Source organism: Pithys albifrons, chromosome Z, assembly GCF_047495875.1.
Source record: "Pithys albifrons albifrons isolate INPA30051 chromosome Z, PitAlb_v1, whole genome shotgun sequence".
NCBI lineage: Eukaryota > Metazoa > Chordata > Aves > Passeriformes > Thamnophilidae > Pithys > Pithys albifrons.
Genome location: NC_092497.1, coordinates 74,809,912 through 74,830,341, shown reverse-complemented (window position 1 = coordinate 74,830,341; position 20,430 = coordinate 74,809,912). Strand labels below are relative to the sequence as shown.

At 37.9% G+C, this 20,430-nt stretch overlaps 1 protein-coding gene across 4 annotated transcripts in view; it reads left to right on the top strand.

Moving 5' to 3' along the window:
- Positions 1–16,605, top strand: part of FRMD3 (FERM domain containing 3) — a 142,913-nt gene extending 126,308 nt beyond the window's left edge. For all 4 annotated transcript variants that reach the window (XM_071581297.1, XM_071581295.1, XM_071581294.1 and 1 more), the window contains 2 exons: positions 1,566–1,687; positions 13,183–16,605. In XM_071581297.1, the coding sequence (XP_071437398.1) occupies positions 1,566–1,687; positions 13,183–13,778 (718 nt within the window). In that variant the 3' untranslated portion in view covers positions 13,779–16,605. The remainder of the gene's footprint in view (positions 1–1,565; positions 1,688–13,182) is intronic.
- The last annotated feature ends 3,825 nt before the right edge of the window (positions 16,606–20,430 follow it).

Sequence of the window (20,430 nt, the reverse complement as noted above, 5' to 3'; positions counted from 1 at the left end):
AGAAACATGCAGTTGAAAGGAGGGTACTGTTCAGTATCTTTGTGTTTGTATATTACACTTAAGGCACTGCAGACTGAAAATCTGTTGGAGTGTTTAGTCATGCAGGATTAATACCCTGGCAAGGTCTTCTGGCAAATATGCGCTGAATGATTTGATATTTTGCTTCCAGGGTATGCCTGAAGGAGGCATCTTTGTAAAGAAGTACGGAGTAGAGGCATTATGTGTGCTTCCAGGCAAAAATCCTATTGTAGGAGTTGCTTGAGAGCTCTTTACAGCAAGTACAAAAATACAGGGATTGCATAGCCAGCCTATGGATGTTGGATTGAAGTAACTGTAATGACAATAATCTGAGTGAAAAATTTTTTTGAATAGTGAAAATTTGTCCTGGGTTACAGAGAAGCTCTGGTATCTACCTTTCCTTTTCTCTTTATTTTATTCTATGTGTTTTGGGCTTTTTGGTGTTTTGCCTTTTTAAAAGACTGTTCACAGAATGCAAATGAGGATATAAGTGTCTTTGGACAGATGTTAAAGAGAAAGATGACAATTGATCAGGAAACCTTGATTAATATCACAGAGCATTTAATTACATTTAATGTACCTTAGAGGTGAGCATCTGTGTCCCAACTTTACCTAAACTATCAGCAACATACAGTTTCATCTTCTGACTTGCAATAGTTGCTTTGTTCAGTTTGCTTATGTGGAACTGTAAGTTGAGTTTTTCTGCAAATTTGAAATGCATTTTGTGAAAATTCAGCACTGTAGCTATGTACCACTTGAAGTCAAGTAGAATTCTCTTCCATTTCATCTTTAGTTTTGTCAAAAATAAATATTTTATAACATAATGGCTCAGATTTTTTGCAGGACTCTTTCTTCAGGCCTGTATCATGTGAATCCTAAATAAGTTATTCAAAAGAACCATTTTATATTCTCAGTAATATATTTTTAGGGTAATGAGCCCCATGACTGAAGCAGATCAACAGTATTCCTCAGACTTTCCTGAGAATGTTCAACACCTGCTACCAGGAAAGCCTGTTAGTGCCAGCTAAGACAAGAAAGAAAACCAGCCTGGGCAGCTGGAGGCATGGTGTAGAGGCAGCATGTTGGATATGTGGGAATGAGCAGGAGCATTCTGCATCTGTAAACTGAAGGAATACAGTTGTTCCTGCTTTAGTCTTTGGTCTGCAGTGCTCAGCCATAACAAATCCTGTACCCAGTTCTGAAGGCAATGGAAAAACATCAGGAAAATTATTTGTATCCTCTCTGCTTTCCCTTTCTGTGAAGCCAAATACTAATGTGTGCTGTGCACTGTGGAGAGAAGCAACACAGTGAGATCCTGCCTAACATGAAAGTAGTCAGGCTATATAAAGGAAGAAAACCAGCACAAAACCTCTCTTACTGTTTGGATGTTTAAAGGTTTCTATCTGCTGGAGGTGTAACATAACATGGCTGAAAGCAGTGTTCAGTGTGCAGAGCTCAAGGCCTAGTGTAATTTAGGCAGATAAGACCTATTGGACTGCAATTGTTTCCCTGTGAGTAAACTGACCCTGTTTTCCCTGTTCTTTTAGAACCAGCATTACCCAGAGTCGCAGCTCTCCCTCACTGAACAAGCAACTCATAATCAACATGGAACCTCTACAGCCTCTCCTTCCTTCTCCCTGTGAGGAGGAAGAGGTTCCATTAGATGAAGGTGAGTCATTTATCCAATTCCTGCCAGTATTTATTATAAAACATATGGAAAAAGGTGTGTTGCTGACTCAGTGATATAGAAAAAAAATTAGTAATTTCCTTTAGGAGTATACCATTAAGCCTCCACATGTCATACTCAGAAATGATTGCTATCTCAAGAAATTGTGCGCAAGCCTTATGTGAAATTCACTGTCAGGAAAGTTACTGCTGTTATAATTCCTGTTTCAAAAAGCTTCATTTAGATTCTCAGGCAAAAAGTATCTTAGGAAATAAATAGTCTCAACATAGCACCATTTTACTCAGTAGTGACTGAAGCAAAAACTGGTACTTTACTGCTGGGTATGTTGTTTTCCTTGCATCCCTTGACTTTTATATTTCATTCTTTCTGTTTTAATGTGTTGCCTAAAGAGACTGCAGAAAACAGGACTCCAGCCAACTTAGTGTGTGAGTTAAGATATAAAGGGTAGTCCTTTAATTCCAGACTTAAGGCCTACAGGAATACAAATTCATGCACACTCCTGAATGTTGGTTCCATGGTTTTCGTAATAATGTCCATCCGATCCCCATTCACCAATCCCCCAGTTCTGCTCCCTCCAGTCCTTGGCACACCCCGTCAGGAATTAAGTCTAGGGGAGTCTGGGATTCCCTCTTCATCATCTTCATCTTCCTGGGAGCACACAGGGCACGTGGAACCTTTCCAGTGTTCTGGGCTTGGAGGCCACTCTGCTGATGTTCATATCTCTGGGTGCAGACCTTGAGGTGTTTTTTTACCTTGAAAAGGAGACTAAACAGCTAATGGAATGTTGAGGGGTTGATGTAAGCTGGGGTTAGTGTGTATAAACATTGAACTTAAGCTACTAGAAATACTGGGACACTAAAATCTACATTCATTACAGTTACTTCTAAAATCTTATAAAAATCAAAACTAAAAAAACCCTTAGGCATTAGTGTTATGAAAAACTCTCTGCTAAATTATTTTTATAGACAAAAAGGGATGTTCTTTGAAGGTCAGCTAGGAAAGATTTTCTGCTAATTTAATGCCATTGACAAAAAGGGATGTTATTGGAAGCTCAGTTTGAGTGCCTTCTGTAGAACAATGTTTTCCATGTATTTCTTTCTTTCTCAATATTTTAAAAATAATTTTCAACCTCTTTCTTTTTGAGATCCAGTCATTACAAAGAATGATGTGACTATCTTAGCCAGCTTAAAGGAGGATAATTGGCTTTTTCCTGATAAAAATGGAAGCCAACCAAACAAAACCTGACAGTAGTTCTTCCTTGTAATGTAATGAGGTCATTGTTTCAGAAGTTGAGAAATGTGACCTTTGCTGTTGGTTTGTTATGGGCATTTAATGGGAAACAGAACATAGCTGAGCAAGTATCTTAATTTTCATGGGAGTATATCCTAATTTCACTTTATAGGAGTCATGTGAACATGTTTTGTTAATTCTTCGGAGTTTTGACATTGACTATAGTAAGAACAGTGTGAATTAGATTGTCTGTGTCCATAGCTTATCATAATTAGCAGTAGTAGCTGTTAATTTTAACAATTACTTGTTTACCTCTGCTGTGAAATACTTATATATGAGAATTCACTTTCTTGCAGCCAAATACCACCACTGTGTTTCTGCTAGGCAGTTCCCACCACTGCAGAGTAACAACAGCTTGCTGCTTGTAAGACTGCTGTACTCCACTGACAGCTGTGAGCAAGGAAATCCATTTTTGGAAACTGGTGACTTACTGCTCTACGCTCAACAGACAGTGCTTGTTTTCAGTGTTAGTATTACTTAGTTGAAGATCTTATTTCCTTTTAGTCAGACAGATTGTTGTTACTACTACAAATTAATAGAAATATTTGCTGGTGGGTTTCCTGTAGAATGTTTTATGTGTAGTTAAATGCCACCAGCTGCTAAGTTAACAGTATTTAGCCTTTTGCAGTCTTTTCCTGCAGCAAACTTGGCTATATTATCAAATTGCAGCTTGAACTGATCTCACAGCTTTCTGACACTGATGCTGGCTCTCTTGTTGACATGTACTTAATCCACTTCTGTGGAGTCCAGTCTTCTCCCTTGCACCAGCACTAACCACCCCAGTGTGAACTGGGAGGAGTTTTTTAAAAAAAAACCAAACAAACCAACAAATTTAAAACAACAAAACCAAACAAACCCCCAACAAAACAAAAATCCCAAAACAAAGAACAACTTCCTCACTTTATAGTATCTTACTAGTGCCTGACTTAACCTTTCAGTGGCTCATCAGAGAGGGTCAGTCAAGGTCCTGTATGAGGGTAAGGGTATGAGCAGGAGGTGGGGAGGGGTGAGGCATCTATCCCTGAGAGTGACACAACGGCACTGGGAGACTGCTTTTAGTCTGCTACACATATGAAACAGCCTTGGTATCTCTCTACATGTCTAGGTTTACTCAACTATACTTTCACTTTTGTTATTCCATAGGCAAAAGTCAGTGTTATTAGCCAAATAACTCATGCATGAAATCTGAACACAAAAAACCCAAATGACTTAAAAGAAGTTTTCATAACTTTGTCAACGCCCCATTAATATCCTGCAACTCAAGAGGTATGGTTTTGCCTTTTTTTTAAAACAAGGCAGTCTACTCAAATATGTGAAGCCCTGATACCACCTGGTGCTAGAAAATCCAGATACAATGAACTACCAGCTGCAAAATAATTGCCAGCTGATCAGGACAGGCAGTAATCTCTCTCACCAAAATCAGATGGTAAAAGAAGGCAGTCACAGAATCCCTATGGCACTACTAAAAGAAACATAATGTATTTAACCACACATAGAGAAAGGACCATGGAAAGGACCCTGTGCACTTGGCCCTGGTGAGGGCCTCACTGAAAGAAAGAGATTGAGGTGCTGGAGTATGTTCAAAGAAGGGCAATGTAGCCGGTGAAGGGTCTGGAGGACAAGTCCTGTGAGGAATGGCTGAGGGAGCTGGGGTCATTTGCTGGGAGAAAATGAGTTTGAAAGGAGGCTGTAGGCAAGTGAGGTTGTCTCTTCTCCCAGGTAGCAAATAATGGGCCAAGAGGAAGTGGCCTCATGTTGCACGAGGGGAGGTTTAGTTTGGATATAAGAAAAATTTCTTCCCCCAAAAGGTGGTCAGGCATACGAACAGACTGTCCAAGGACCTGGTTGAATCGACAGCCTTGGAAGTGTTCAAAAGACATGTGGATGTGGTATTCTGGGACATGGTTTGGTTAACACAGCAATGCTGGGCAAATGTTTAGACTTGATTATCTTAGACACCTTTTCCAACCTTAATGACTCTGTGTATGGGAATGAGCACACAATTGCTACCATCAGTCTAGTTTTCTGTCTGGGTATGTGAGTGCTCAGCAGTTTAAGCTTTGATTTTAGAGGAGAGGCATGTGGAGCTTTTGTAGGTACAACTATTTTTTTTATTTTTTGTAGGTACTCTCTTGCTGAGAGTTAGTAGAAACAGGGAGTTGCTGATTCAGTTATAAGATTTCAACAGAAGTTGGCCTTAGTTATGTTTCCATGGTTTATGGGGAGTGACTTGAAATCACACAGTCTTTTGCACGAGCATGGTCACATGAAACATAAATGTTACGTATTTATTCATCAGCACATTTTGGCTTTTTTCTTTTTTAATGCACAAATTTTTGAGGCCTTGGATGTTTTTATGCTTCTGTGTAGTTCAACTGTTATTTTAGCAACTCTTAGATGAGATGAGTGCTATGCAAGTTTTTAATGTACATTATGAAGCATTTGAAAATGTTTCAGGTATTGGAAATCTTTCACAGACTTGCCCGGGTGACACTGTGTCTTTGTTTAGGCTTTCCTGTGGCTAATGAATAGTTAGACTTGTGTAAGAATTGATGCTTTCCTGCATTTGTAGTTGTGTAGGCAATGAAGACTCAACCATTTTTAGTGAGATTTTAATGATCCTGTTTCAGTTGCTACAACAGTTATGGGAATAAAGATAAGAAAAGCAGACAGAATCTTACTTTTGAAGTGGTGACAAAATGGACATAGTGAAGGGGCACTTGATGTTTGCTCACACGCACAAGAAAGTGTATGCAGAGAAGGAAGGGAAGAGAGAAATGTGTGGTCTGCAGGAGTAAACAGGACCACTGCTGCACATTTGTACTATACAGGCTGGGTGAGGAAAGGAGACACCGTAAGGATGTTTTATAGAAGCTCCATTGAAGATGTTGTCTTTCATGGGAGAAATTGCTTGGTATAAAATATGTATTTTCAGGACTCCCTCTCCTACCCCTTTCTTTTCCACATGTTTGCATGCATGTCACTGATTTTTGGTACAGAGGGAGCAAGGACATCAGGTAAAGAAGACTCAGATAAATAGCATAACAGGTTGTAAACATTACAGTTGAGTATTCTGGGAAGTGAGAAACTACCTTCCTGCCAGAACACTCCTTTGTCTCCTCTCTGTGGTTCCAGTATGCCCAGAAGAGCTTCTTTCTCACTAGGACAGTGTAATGTTGAGCATGTGGTTGCCTTCCAGCTTCCAGCTGGAGCAAGTTAGCAGCAGACAGCATATGTGCGTCATGACATTTTTAGGAACCTGCCTGTCTTTACTGGATGGAAAAAGAAAAGTGCCCAGCCTTCTAAAGCAACATTTCTTTCTGCTGTATATGAATATGTCCAGTAGTTGTCCACAAGTGGGAACTGGAGCACATGTGTAAAGAGAAATTTTTCCCAGACTTAGGAATTTTCTCTTCTTGTTTATACACGGGCAGGTCAGCTTTCATTCTCGGTTTGATACAAAAATGTTTTCATCTCATTGGTTTGCCTTGTGGCTATGGTTTGTAAGCATAGCATAGGATTTTTCTTTCTATCTAGGTTTGTTCCAAAACAATTCCCAGGAAGTGATGGGAAACCGGTATCACCGGCCAAATTGAAGCTTTTTAGAAAAACAATGGGAACAGTGTCATTTATTCTGTGAAAAACAGACTGTAAATGCTGGCATCTTTTTTCATTGCACTATGTTTTAATGCCCTAGATATTTTTATGCTTGTGTGTGTGGTTCAGCTGTTACACTAGCAACTGCTGACTGAGATGGATGCTGTGAAAGTTTGTATTGTATGTTATGAGGTATTTGGAAATGTTTAAAAATAACCTCTGGTTCTATTCCCTGCTGGCCATATTAGAAGCTTGTCATTTGATTCATTGAAAGTGACTCTCAAAACTCAGTGGGAACCTAATATAAAAGGTCAAAGCTAGTACAGATAGAGCCTTTGCAGGACTTGGAGAAGAGGAAATAATAGTAAAAATGGTGAAATGCCTTGTAAAAATCCAAACCAAGAGAAGCATTCATTTGCGGATGGTTAACCACTGCAACAAGGAAGTGTGTATTCGATTACTGCGACATGGCTCCAAGATCACAGCCAGAAGGGCTGGTAAATTTACATTTATTTTACTCAAACCCCTTTTTTAAAAAACTCCTCCCCCTAGTTTGTTTTGTTAACAGTGGTGTCTTGCAAAGGAATTGTACTGTGAATGGACTGTGTTGCACCAAGTACAGCAGAGAATAAGGACAAATTACTGACAGAAAGTTGTAACTGGAGAGTGAATGAGAAGAAGCTTAAATTTGACATTTGTTGTATTATCTTACACAAAATTGTGGTTTTATTTATTAGTTGGTAACAAATGAAGGACTAGAATTTTGCTCTTGTATTTTTCTTGGACTGTGACAGGAACAAATATCTTGGAGCTCTGATAATTTCTGAAAAAACTGAATAGTTGTTAAACTAGCAGATAGGTTGGTAGTAGATTTTGAATATGAGCTGAATAGAGTAGTGGAGACAGCTCAGCATTTTACTGCCACCACGTCTGCCAGATTGTAACTTTATTTGGTTTATTTTTCTGTATACTGAATAATTTCATAAACTGAGTACTGACGGTGGTGAAGGAAGGTAGCCCATGGACAAAGTCTAATTCAGCTCTTTTTCGTTACACATAGGAGGAGTGCAACCCAAGGAACAAAAAGTATTTCAGTGTTGCTTCAGACAGCAACCAAACCAAAGTGGTGGGTTTTTTAGGAAATCCTTTTGCTAAAGATCAGTTGACCCTTTAGTCAATGCATATGTCTGTTTCCTTAATGTCATAAGCCATTTTGAAATTGTTTTTCCATGCTTTCTGTGGTACTGTTTACTTTTGATACTTTTTCATATATAAGTTGAATGCTTTCAGTTTTCATGTACCTGTATGCCTTTGTATTGAATCTTCATTTCAGAAATGAGTTTTTAATCAAAAAATTAACTGAGAATGTCCTTGCAAAGACAAGAATATTCTCACTCTTTTGGCGTCTGATAATCAGAAAGGAGTAAGTGCAGTAGATATAGGAGAACCTGCTTCTTGCAGTGATTTGTCCCTGAGAGCCAGTGGGGGAAAAAGAAGTGTCTCAGAAGCAAACAGAAGCAACTCAATTAAAACCGAAGCACCTCTGAGAATGCACCTAATTGCCTTGATTCAAAAATAGTAGCAAAATTGAAAAGCATTAATAGTGATTTGTTTTTTATGTTACATACCAGAGATTAAATGCTGGCTCCAAATAAAAACAAGCCATCTTGTTAGTTTACTATGACACCAATCATAACAGATGTGCATTGGCACTACAGTGTTTCTTAAAACCCTTGATTCTGTAGTATTGTTTATAGTATGTGATTCTTTTTGAGGTATACATGCATAAATTACATATATCAGCATATAAAATGTATATAACAGCACCTGTGGATGGGAGTTAGGTTGTGCAAAACTCATGGCATGAGGCCTAACTGCCTGGGAGAACCCCCTTGCAATTGTGACCATTTCAGAATAAGGCTGGCTTCTGCCAGGAGGGCTCACCCAACCTGAGCCAGGATGCTGAAATGTCTAGCCTGCCCTTTTTTCTTGGTTGCTAAGCTTTCACATTTGAGCCCATCTCTTTTTAGCCTTGCTGTCCTTGGCCTGGTGCTAGATCCTGAGTTGCTGCAGTCCCTTCACCAGGTCCTGTTCTTTCTCTCAAGTGCTGACAGATCTATCTTGCCTTCCCATTCCTTCTCCCGTGATACTCAGTTCTCTCTGCCTGCTACTCTGCTTAGTCCTTTGACTCCTCAATCCTGGTTCTAGAAGGGACTCAACAAGGTTGGCTTAAGCTCCTTCCAGGCCAGAGGGAGGCTGGAGACAGAAATCCCAGAATGCCTGCTGGCCTGCATGGTCTGTTCTGCTCCTGTCTCTGTGCTTTGGGTGCCCTTTGTGGGGTGTGAAAGGCAGAGCAGTTGTCTCCAGTGGCTGCACTAGCTGTGACATTATTTGAACACTATGACGCACAACACAGTTTGGAGGTGATTTGTAACACCACAGAGTCACAGGACATGCAACTGATGTAAATTGGCAACTGGGACAGGGCTTTTCTTCCTTCTAGAAGTTCCTGTAAAACTAAAACAAACAGTAATGGCCAGCAGGAAAGCCAAGTCACTGCCTAAAAAGGAACTACTGTAAACGGTCATTGATTATTTTTCCCTACGAAGCTGGAATAGGTGTCTTCTATGGGCATGGGATGTAGGTACAGATCTATGACTTCTTATTTCTGAGAGCAGGAGGTTTAGCTGTGAAGCAGATCCTGCTTTGAGATAGATCCTGTGTAGAGAAATATTTGGGTTTAGTGCAATTCTAGACTTTGTTTTCATTCTCCTATATTTTCTTTGTGACATTCACACACTTTGCTCATGTGAGAAAGTCACCTTCTCCTTCCCTCTAAAAGGTCATTCTTTTCATGCTACAAATGAATTTTGTCCACATTGAAAATAAGCAGAGGAATACACAATATTTCTAGAGGAAGTAGAAAAAAGGATAGGAACATCTGTCCTAATTGCCACCTGGCTGGCCTTACTTGTTTATATGTATGTTTCTAGAATTGTTCTTTCTGTTCTGTATCTAATTTTCCATTTATCTATTTATAACAATGATATATTCACACTTGTTCCTTTCTCTGCTATAGAAAGCTGTTACAGATACGTAATTGTGTTTGCATGTCTGGTAAGTAAAGCTGTGTGAAGGCCACCAGACAATGTGTGAACTGAATTTTTTAATAAGCAAAGAACACATTTTTCTGGAGTGCTGTGTTTACAGCAACTGCAGCTTCTTAAGAATGGTGGAGCTGGAGCTGCCCTTCATCCTGCTAATCCTCAGCTGCTCGTTTTGGTCCCTTTCAAAATACTAGCAGCTGACAACTTTTATGTCAGTCTTCTTGCATGTTCCCAGCAGATGACCATAGTAATATCATGTCTTATTCAGCTGTTCGTGTTCCTGTCTGCTTTAGCAATTTAAAGGTTTGGAGCAATCCCAGTATTTGGTAGAAGGGAAATACTGAGTTTTGGCAAACACAGTGAGATCTCTGGCTCTGTAAAATTTGTCCAGTTGCCAGAAAAGTGTAGTACATTTTTGCTGTAGAAATATAAGATCAGAAATAAAATTGAGTTAACTTACTTGATATTCCAGTAATCTATGTTAAATGTTTCTGATTTTTGGAATTTAAATTGCCAGTAAGAATATAAAATGAAGAATGAAAGGAAGAAGTTCTTCTCAAATGTAATTTAATACTGAAGTCATGGTCCTTTAAATCTAAATACAATGGAAATTTTAATTATTATTAAAGAAATAATAGACTTTTCAAAATCTTGCCAACAAATGTGTCAAAATTATAGCCTTATAAGGGAAGTGGCAAAATAATTGTTCTGTATGGACAGGAGTAAAGGATTTGCTCCAGTGTTGTAGAATAAATAAAGGGTATTTGGCTTTGAGCTTGCTTTAGCTTTTGTATTCTCTTTTTTCTTTGGAACAATTTGAGATTTTTTTTTCTTTCAACTTGTTTTTATTACTTTATTGCTTTATTTACTTTTATTACTTGTACTGTTGAATGATTTTGAATTTTGGTACTTTAGTATGATTTTCTTATGCCCATGTAAGCATTGTAAATGTTATGTGCCATAAAGATGCTACAGTTATGTCTTTTGACACAGTCAAAATATGAATTTCCCAGCATACTTATCTGTATATTATAATAGGGCTGGAAATTTTCTGTGAAATCACATTGCCGTTGCAGTGCCCATGCCCCAATTCTTTCCTCAGTCCCTAACTTAAGAAATACTGTGGTGTTAACAGCAAATATGAAGGAACAGAAAGAGCAGCTTTATATATTTATTTTTTTAAATATCAAAAAAGTTTTTAGCAGATGTTAATGCCCATTCAGAATTTTCCAATGTTTATATATAATTTATTTGCACATGTATTTGCTGATGTAAAATGATGTTACTTTGATTATTATGTTTTAGCAACACACAAGAGTTGAAAATTCTTGTTATCAGTTGAAATTAAACAGCGGAATGTAACTGATACCTGCTTCAGTATTGCCACACATTCCAATTTTAATGCAACCTCTGCAGAAAATACTGATCTGGAAAGGTTCCTGCCTTCTATCAATACGTTAATCCTGAAGTCAGAATTTTGCCAGTTATTTGAGAAAAAAATAATTTTAAGGAAAGTTAGTATGATCTTTTTTGTTCATGTTCACTGTGTATTTTATACAAGCTGGAATTTACTCTGGGAAAGATGAGAAGGCTCAAGAATCAAACACTGGGGTGATGTTTCTTTGCAGTAGCTGCAGCTGTCCTCTCTTTGATGAGAAACATGATGAAGATATATTACTGATCTTGCACCTAAGCAGGAATAGAGAAGCCTATGGCCAGTATTGTCAAATTTGAGAGAGTAAAAGTAGATTCTTTAAACTGTTTTGCAGTGTCTAAGTAAGGGGCTCAACTTAAATTTTACTCCTATAAGGGAAAAGGACATTTGAAAATCAAATGGTAGTATTTATGTATGTAAAGACATGTGTAGATGCTTAATTTTGGACTCCAGAGTTTAAAAATTTTTGCCTTTGTATTTTAAGGTATCATAAGTGCACTTTCAAACAACTCAGTATGGTTTGATGATCCAGCATTACCTGCTGTTACAGTATGCTTAGGAGAAAGATCCCACAAAACTGTTCTCACTTCTTAGGGTTCGTGCACTGTCATGTCTAGTTTCAGTCAGTTTGTATCTACCTCATGATGACTGTGGCAAGTGTGTTTGTTAATGTAAAGACTGGTGTACACCATTAAGTTCAGCACGAAACATGTTTCATGCTGAAATGTGATGAATTTCTAGATTGACTGTGATAGAAGAGGATAGAGTAGTTGAGGCAAGAAACAGCTAAGCAGTCAAACTAAACTACTGAGGAGAAGACTGGATTTTCTTTATTGAGGACAAGATTTCATTTCAGCTCTACACATCTGTGGGAAAGGACCTCTCCTGCTCTCTCTCTCTCTCTCCAGTGCTGGTAATAATCCCTGGCTCCATGAGAACATAGGAGAAGCCAATTCAGGAATTAAAAACATCAGATAGCTAACCCAAAAAGAAAAACTCTTATTTTCCTAAATTAGCTGTACAATCTACTTTGCTCAGGAATGAAATTAGAGGAAGAAGAAATGGTAAGGCCAGTGAGATCTAGAGAACAGGAAAAGATAACAATTTAGAGGGGAAGAGATCTGTCTGGTCCATTTTGAAGACTTAAAAGGGAAATTACAATGAGAAAGTGTCTTAACATCACTCTGTAAGGGAGATCTGTAGTCAACTCTTCTCCCTTCTGGTCCTGCAACTGACAATAAACAACAAGTCACTGCAGTGTTGATGTAGCTGTAAACAGTCCTCTTTTCAGACTCACTGCTGTTAGTAGTAGACTGGAAAAATGAGAGTAAGTTTTGAGAGGAGGGTGCTTGGGCAGAGAGTGGGGTCATGAAAAAGACTACTTTGTAAAAGGGAAGAACAAAATTTAAAGAGGAGAGAGAAAAGAGACTGTTGAGTATGAAGAACTAGCTAACCAGAAAAAACCTGAGACATGAGAAGGAGCTATTTAACAGGTGAGGCATTTTCACACTGTTTCAATGATACTGCATCCTCATATCCTGTGTTGACCTTCCTTCCTTTTGTTCTCTCTGTGGTTAAAATCAATGATAATATTTTGTCTCTTTTTAATGTCATTAAAAGCTTTCAACCTCACCTATTTATCACACTCATTCATCTCAAAGAAATAAAGTGAGTGGTGGTTGTTGTTGTTGTTATTATTATTATTATACATCAAATAGCACCAATTCACACATGTAGTAGGCATTCATTCATAGCAAAAGTCAGATTGCCAGTAGAAAATAAGCTGTTCTCTTTTCTGTTTTGCCCTACACCATTAGTGGTGGTAGTTGCATCAGACAATATTAAGCAGATCTCTTGTACTTTAGTGTTGTAAAGATGTTGCCCTCTTCAGAAAGGTTTAACAGTTTTTGGTAATTGTGTATGTTCTGGTTTCAATATGCAAGATTATTGCAGAATTTTCTTTCCAAACCTCTGGTAGATATTATTGGAAATTTTGCCACCAGGGCACCAGAAATTTAGGGTCATTGTTTTAATTTCATTTTTTTCAGATATCCAACTGCCAAAGGAAGATGAGATTTCAGTACCTGTGACTTCAAGCTCCCCAGTTAAGGATACTGTGGAGAATGTTGATTTTGACACTGAACAGGAAGAGAGGATGAAAGAGGAACCATTGACCATCTCAGAACTGGTATACAGTCCTAGTGCCAGCTTGCTGCCCACCCCTGTTGATGATGAGATTGACATGCTTTTTGATACCTGTCCACGAGCAGAGAATGAGAAAGATGATACAGATTCATTTGAGGAACTTGAAGTGGATGAAAATGCATTTTTAATTGCAGAGGAGGAAGAACTGAAAGCAGCTCGGAGAGCACTCAGGTGGAGCTATGACTTTCTAATGGGCAACATAGAGGTGAATGCTTTTGTGAAGAGTTTCTCCAGACTTTTCCTTGTAGGCCTTGGACTGTTGTTGTTTGTGTTCCCTCTTTTTCTTGTTCTCTTGGAGTCGGACCTTCAAATTTCTTTCCTCCACGAAATCCGTCAGACGCCGGAGTTTCAGCAGTTTCATATTGAATACTACTGCCCCCTTAGGCAATGGGTGGCTTGCAAACTAAATTTCATGCGTGATATGCTGGGCAGCTTTTAAATTTTACATAAATATGATACAACTAAGGGCTATATTCAGAATTTCAGTTAGTGCCCGCTGTCCATATTGCTCCTGGGCCCATCAGTTGGTAGCTGCCTTCATATACAGGTCATTACAGACTCTTCAGGTTCTTAAATTCTCTTGACATACTTAAATTGCTGTTTTAGTTACAGGCTTATACAGTCACCTTTCAATAAGAAAAAAGAAGCTTTATTTTAATTACATTTCAGAATTCATGCTCATCTATTACATTATGTAAGATAGGGTCACAATAAGTTTCAGTGTCCTTAAGCTTTCAATCCATAACACTAAACTGGATGATACTGAAAGAAAATTTTTGAATATACTCCTTAGTGCAACAATCTCTTCTAACCAATGCCTATACAAGCAGTGTTTATGCTGGGTTTTTGGTTTTTGTTTGTTTTTCTGTTTGTTTCTTTTTTACATTTCTATATGTTTAAAACACTTTCGTAAGTTTTTAGCAAAAGACAACCTATGATGTTATTTAAATGTACACATTGGTAAGAATAATGCACAAGGGCATGTAGGGTGTTTTTAGTGTTTCAGCAATTATTCGTTTTTAAACTATTGTTTGGAGAATGATTGAATTTAGTGTAGCTCTGTACAGAGGGACTGTGTTTGGGAAACAGAAAGTTCACTCAAGTTCAGTAGGGGCTGCCTGGGGGAGGTGAAAGGACAGCAAATATGCAGAAGAATTTCTGAAAGGCACAGCTGTAAAGCTTGGGGAAGTGAGCAGAACTGAGATGATCCTTCCTCTTGTCTGTTAGGTTGTATTCAATGTATTCCACTTTATCAGTGCTGTAGAAAGTCTTTACAAGATAGTCCAAGTATGTTTGGAAGGCAGAGTCCTCAGTTTAAATGTAGATTATTGTACATAACATGGAAGACAATAATAGTAAGTAGGAAAAAAAAAAGAAAAAAAAAGAAAAAAAGGTTAAAAAGAGCCAAAACTGAATCAATAGGTGAACAACTTATTTTTGAAAACTATGAAGAACAGGAAAAGGAGAAAAAGGAATAAATTTTTCATATTCCTTTTTAAAAGCAAAGCATTAGGCTATAAAGTTGACATAAAAATACTCTACTGGCTCATAGTTAAAGGCTTAAAAACTTGAGATGCATCTTCATCCTTGATGCCCATTATTACTAATCTGTAAGACAATATATTTTCTGTGCATACTAATATGCTTCCTTTCACATATAGCAGCATACTTACCCTTGTTATTATTAGCCCAGTTGCAAGATCTTATGCTGTTTGTGTAACATGGATTTGTATATCTAAAGGTATTCCAATATAACTTAGAGAATATGCTTAAGTAAAATCTTGTCAATACTGAGAACATTTGAAGGCCCTCAAATATACCACAGAGGTTGTATTTAAGACTAGAAAGTTTTTATTCCTTCTGCCTCCCGTCTTAGTGCAGACTTGTTTCATGTTTAAACTAGGGAGCTCTGAGTTTGTCTTCAGAGTCTTTCTCCTGCTTAGACATTTATGAATTGGAGACATATTTGAGGCTATTAGATGTACATTTGAGACATATTAGATGTACATTTAATGCATTATAACCACATATCTGAATAAATTCCTTTAGTTTCCACATCAGAGAATCTGGTTTGCTTGGTTTTCTCATGTAAGCCTTTGCAAGTTCTAGTTTGAAAATGACATTTTTCTTAGTGGATTTCCCTTCTAACCTTCTCCAGTTTTTAAACAACGGAACAGTTATAGAGTTTGGGAGTTCCTTTTCTCAGTTGAAAACTTTTGAATTGCTGTTCATTTTCCCACCACAAAGACTAAATTGAACAATTGCCTTTTTTTTCTCTTGTCTTTGTCCTTGCCAAAAGATTCTTCCCCAGAAGAATCACTATTGATTAGTTATTTGATGTGTATCTCTACCTGTGCTACTTGCAGCTAAATGACCCTTTCCCATGATGTAATAATTGATTTGCCTAATAGAAATGGAGAATGAACTAACTAGTCATTTGATCTTAACAGGAGATTATTCACTCGCATTGTTTCTAAACAAAAGTGTCAGAAAAGTTGTTTTGAGTGGTGAAGGCTGTGAGAGCTGACATCCTGCTGGACTGTGGAGACATGGTTCTGTACAGACTCCTATGAAGTCTGGTAAATATTTAAAGAAAAAAAAAGTTTGATCTTACAGATTTGTCCCTTGAATTACAGCACTCCAGAAGTAGGAGTATTGCAATGCTCGATTTAATTCTATCAGAAAATAGCTTAGTTGCCTGAAAACATAGTCTGCAGTGCAGTGAAGTGTTCATGTAGGATTAAATGCCAGTATGAGTGCACATTTGCCTATGCTTACTAACCATGTGCATACATTCAGACCTAATGTTTAAATATTCTCCCCTTCCTTCCTGGTATTCTCTCATCTATCCATGTAATTTAACTGCAAGTCATGAGGGTCTTATAAATTAGACACCAGGACCATGTCATACACACAGAAGGATATGGTTGGGCATATTCAGAAAAAGCAGAAGTATCGTATTTTAATAATGAGGAAGACAGACTTGGATTATGGAGCATCTATAGGTACAGTATTGTGTATTTCTGTTTGTGCTTGGATTATATTGTAAAATGTTATGTACTTCAAATCTATTTTGTGATTTGTCTAACATTTATAAACACAACTCTGGGAAGAATTAAAAATGGTTTTATTTCATGGAGTGTAAGGGGAAAATATACCTGTAACTTGAGCCTTATCTTTGTATAGTGAATTTCACATTTCTATATGTCAACATCCTGATTGTTTTGTATGTTGATATGATGGCAGGAACCCCTAATAAAATTACACTGGAGAAAAGGTTTCTGCAGTTATGATAGTTCTTATGATGAAAGATGATTATAAATAATTGATATTGTCAAGAAATAATTGCTGCATGGTATAATACAGATTTCTTAGGACTCCTGCAATGTTTATATGTACTTTTTTTATTCATCAGCTGGAGAGATACTGAAAGTGCTTTAGGATAAGATGTTATTAACATTTCTTCAGGTGCATTAACTGAGAGCCTATTGGTTTGCCTGGTTACCGCGTAAGAGTTAGTCAGAGTCTTGAATTTGCCTCAAAATACAATTGTTACACGCAGAATACAAACTGAGAAGCTGATTTTACAGTCAGGCCCTGGCAGAGGACATATGGCTGCAACCTTTAGTGGCAGGTCTGGCTAGACTGTTACATAAGCAAAGCTGTGCAGGTTTTCGAGGGAGCTTGCTTACATTGAGTTGGTTTGGAGCTCAGACAGTGCAAAAGTATTCAGTAAGAAATGTATAGTCTTCAATGAGGCAGTTGAATATCACTTTGGGGAGCTAAGAGAAATAGAAGGTATTGCTTGAGCACGTAAAACATTTAGATGCAGATATGACTGTACCATATAGAAAGAAAATCTAAATAGACTGGCAATTTGAAATGTAAAGGAATGAGAATATAAAGTACATGTAGACTTATTTATGTTAAAATGATATAGGTTATAACACAAACTTCAAAAGAGGTTGTGCTCCTGCTTTGATGTAAGAACACAGTGTAATCTCCTCAATATTGTTTGCATTCTGAAGTACTTACCACAATTTATGAAACTAGTATTTATGAAACAAAGTATTTCTAGTTTGGGTAGAAATTCAGCATTTGTCATAAATTATTTTTGAATAATGACATGCAAATTTCTCTAAAATGATGACTCACTAAAATGTCACGCCAGATGTGAATTTGAAGAAATCAGACTACATTAATCAGTGCTAATGGTTGCTATAGGTACCTGACAAGAACTGTGTTAACTAAACTGGAGATCACCAGCACTGGATGGTAAGAAGCTTCATCTGGAAGTCCAGGTATGTTTCTCACTTTTTTGTTTCATTTTGTTGGATTCTGTTTGTGTTTAAATCCCAAAGGAAATAATTATCTCTTCTGTTTGCATGCATTTGCTGTAGATTTTCTTAAAGCTATTGCTCTATATGGAAAAAGATCTGAGACACCTCATGATCTCTGCTGATAGAACTGTTAGATGCCATCTTACAAAACTTTGGTCCCATAGTCTTACCTCTTTCATTCTGCCCCTTTACAGAGGTGAATTCTTCATCAGCCTTATCCTCAGAAATACAAAGCAGCTGTTCTGATATTTAGAAACTGTACTGCTTGCAGTTGCTTTCTTTTAAGGCAGAGTATTGACTGTTCATCCTAGCCAGATGAACTCCCTGTAGTTCTATTTTATATTGCTACAAAAATTCACAGCTTGCCTTTTACAGGACTTGTCGCTACTTCCTAGAAATCAGTGGCACTATCTGTTCCTGTGAAGCAATGCTTAAGGATGTAAGCTGTGGCATAACACATCACAGAAGTATTCCTGCTGTAACCAACCACAGCTCAGTGCTTGTGCATTACATTGAAGGACAATAATGCATTAATTTCTACTTCAGGATCATACAGTTTTGGAGTGCAAAAATAGTTATAAAAATAGAAATTTATTATATACTTGAAAAATTGTCTGTTCTGTTTATTTAATTCTGACCTTTCCCATCTCAGCTGACTTTTATTTTCAATGAAGATATGTTTATTGAGCTCAGGAAATGGCAGGTACTCTAGAGAAGCAATGTGGCTCCCTAGAATCTTCATCAGTATCAAGATGAAAAAATATCACCTACTAACTGCCAGTTACAAAAGATGAAGGGAACATAATTGGTTTAAATAGACTAAAAATCAAGGTGAAATAGGTTACATTTCTTTGAATAAAGAATAATTATTCTTTGAATTTACTTATATGTATAAAAAATATATAATTATATAAGAAGTATTTATTTGATTGAAGAATAATTAAATGTATTTATTTAAGAGAACGTGTATTTCTGGGAAGAATTGTAGACAGAAGAACAAAGAAAACCTCTCAATTGTAATACTATATATCCTATTTAAAATCTGCAATAAAAAAGTCTACTGCCTGCAGTGTCTCCTGAAAAGTCTGGGTTTAAAACCACTTTAAAGCATTTTCTGATTCTGAAACAAGAACTGTTTCAGAATTAACTGGAATAATGTTTTGGCATCAATTTTCAGTGTTATGCACATGACTAGTTGCCTAAAGAGAAGTTTGAGAGGACTTGCTGGTATTTTTGAATTAACATGTAGTGCAATGAACCAGACACTAAAAAAATTCAGTGTCACCTAATGCATCCCCCTTTTACTCAAATCTTCAGATTCTCAAAAATTCAGGTTCTTCTGACAGACCGAGCTAGATGGACATAATGATATACACTTTAGGTATGGGAAAAAAAGACTTCTGCGAAGCCAAATCCAAAATAAGGCTTCTGAGCACAAAGTTTGCTTAATCTTGTTCTTCGGATCTAAGTCAACAGATGTAATCATCACTCAGGTTTACAACAACTGGAAATGCCCAACTCAGTAACAGCCTTATGGTCCTCTCATGACCATCACCTGGTTTTGCCTAGCTGATGGCATGTGCCATTTCTGTCTGAGATCCTGGTATGCCCAGGGGGAATTGTAACAACAAAGGTGTTGTAAGGAGATATCTGTGCTGTGCTCACAGGCATAAAACCAAAATAAACATCAGCTGCTGGTGAAAAATAGATTTGAGTCAACTTTTCTTCATAGCTGCCTATGTGTTCTTGCAAATTCAACCTGCTGTTGAGCCACAATAGCTGACTTTAATTTTCTTTGGACAGCTCACAAAAATATTATGTAGTATGTATTTGAGACAATTGTTCTATCCCCAGCATTTTCTCTGTCTCAGATAGACAGGGAATCCTCTTGCCTTCTCCTCTTTTGCCCTCTCTGACAAACATCACTTTCCCCAAAAGTTATTTTGGAACCTCAGAAATAAAATTAAACATCACGTCTCTAAAGAGCATGAAGGTTGTAGGGGTGGCTCAGAGAAAGGGTTGATCTCTTCTTCTAATGTGTGAGCAGTGCCCTTGTCCTAGTGCCCTACAGCTATGCTATTTTAAGTGCCCTTACAATAGCATAGCTGGCATGTTTTGGGTGGGAAGGGAGTTCAGAAGCTGAAAACAGACCTTCTGTTGCCTGCCATATACTCAATGACTTCCTCCTTCGTGTATATTTTCCTTTTGATCAAAGTTTCCTTTACTGTTCTGATTCAGGAAAATTACCCTCTACAAAGCACAAAGCTCCTGCCAATAATTTCTGAAGCTTCTCTTTCTTTTCCACCCCTCATGTGCAAATTTAATACACACCCTGAACATCCAAACCATTGCACTGAACTTCAGTATAGCCCACAGCTCTGTCCACCATTTCTGTCCCAAGTAAACTCTCCATATCCAGCTGCTTGCTGCTTCCTTTGCCCCTGCGCAGACTCGTGCAGCGCCTGAACACCCAATACAAACAACTGGAGATCAGGTGGGACCTCATCTGCCTCTGCAGTAGAGACTGTGTTTCCTGCACTGCACATGCAAACCCTTCCTGCTGCCACTCCTGGGGGCTGCAGAGCACTGACAGGGCCCAACCAGGACCAGGGGCTTTTCCGGCACAGATGTCCCTGGATGTAGCATCACTCCACAGCCCCACACATCGGTTGCAGGTACCCCACCTTCAAGCTGTTTGTGAACTGCAGTTTGGCCATCCTGGCTTAAGGCAAAGTACAGCTGTAGCAGTGT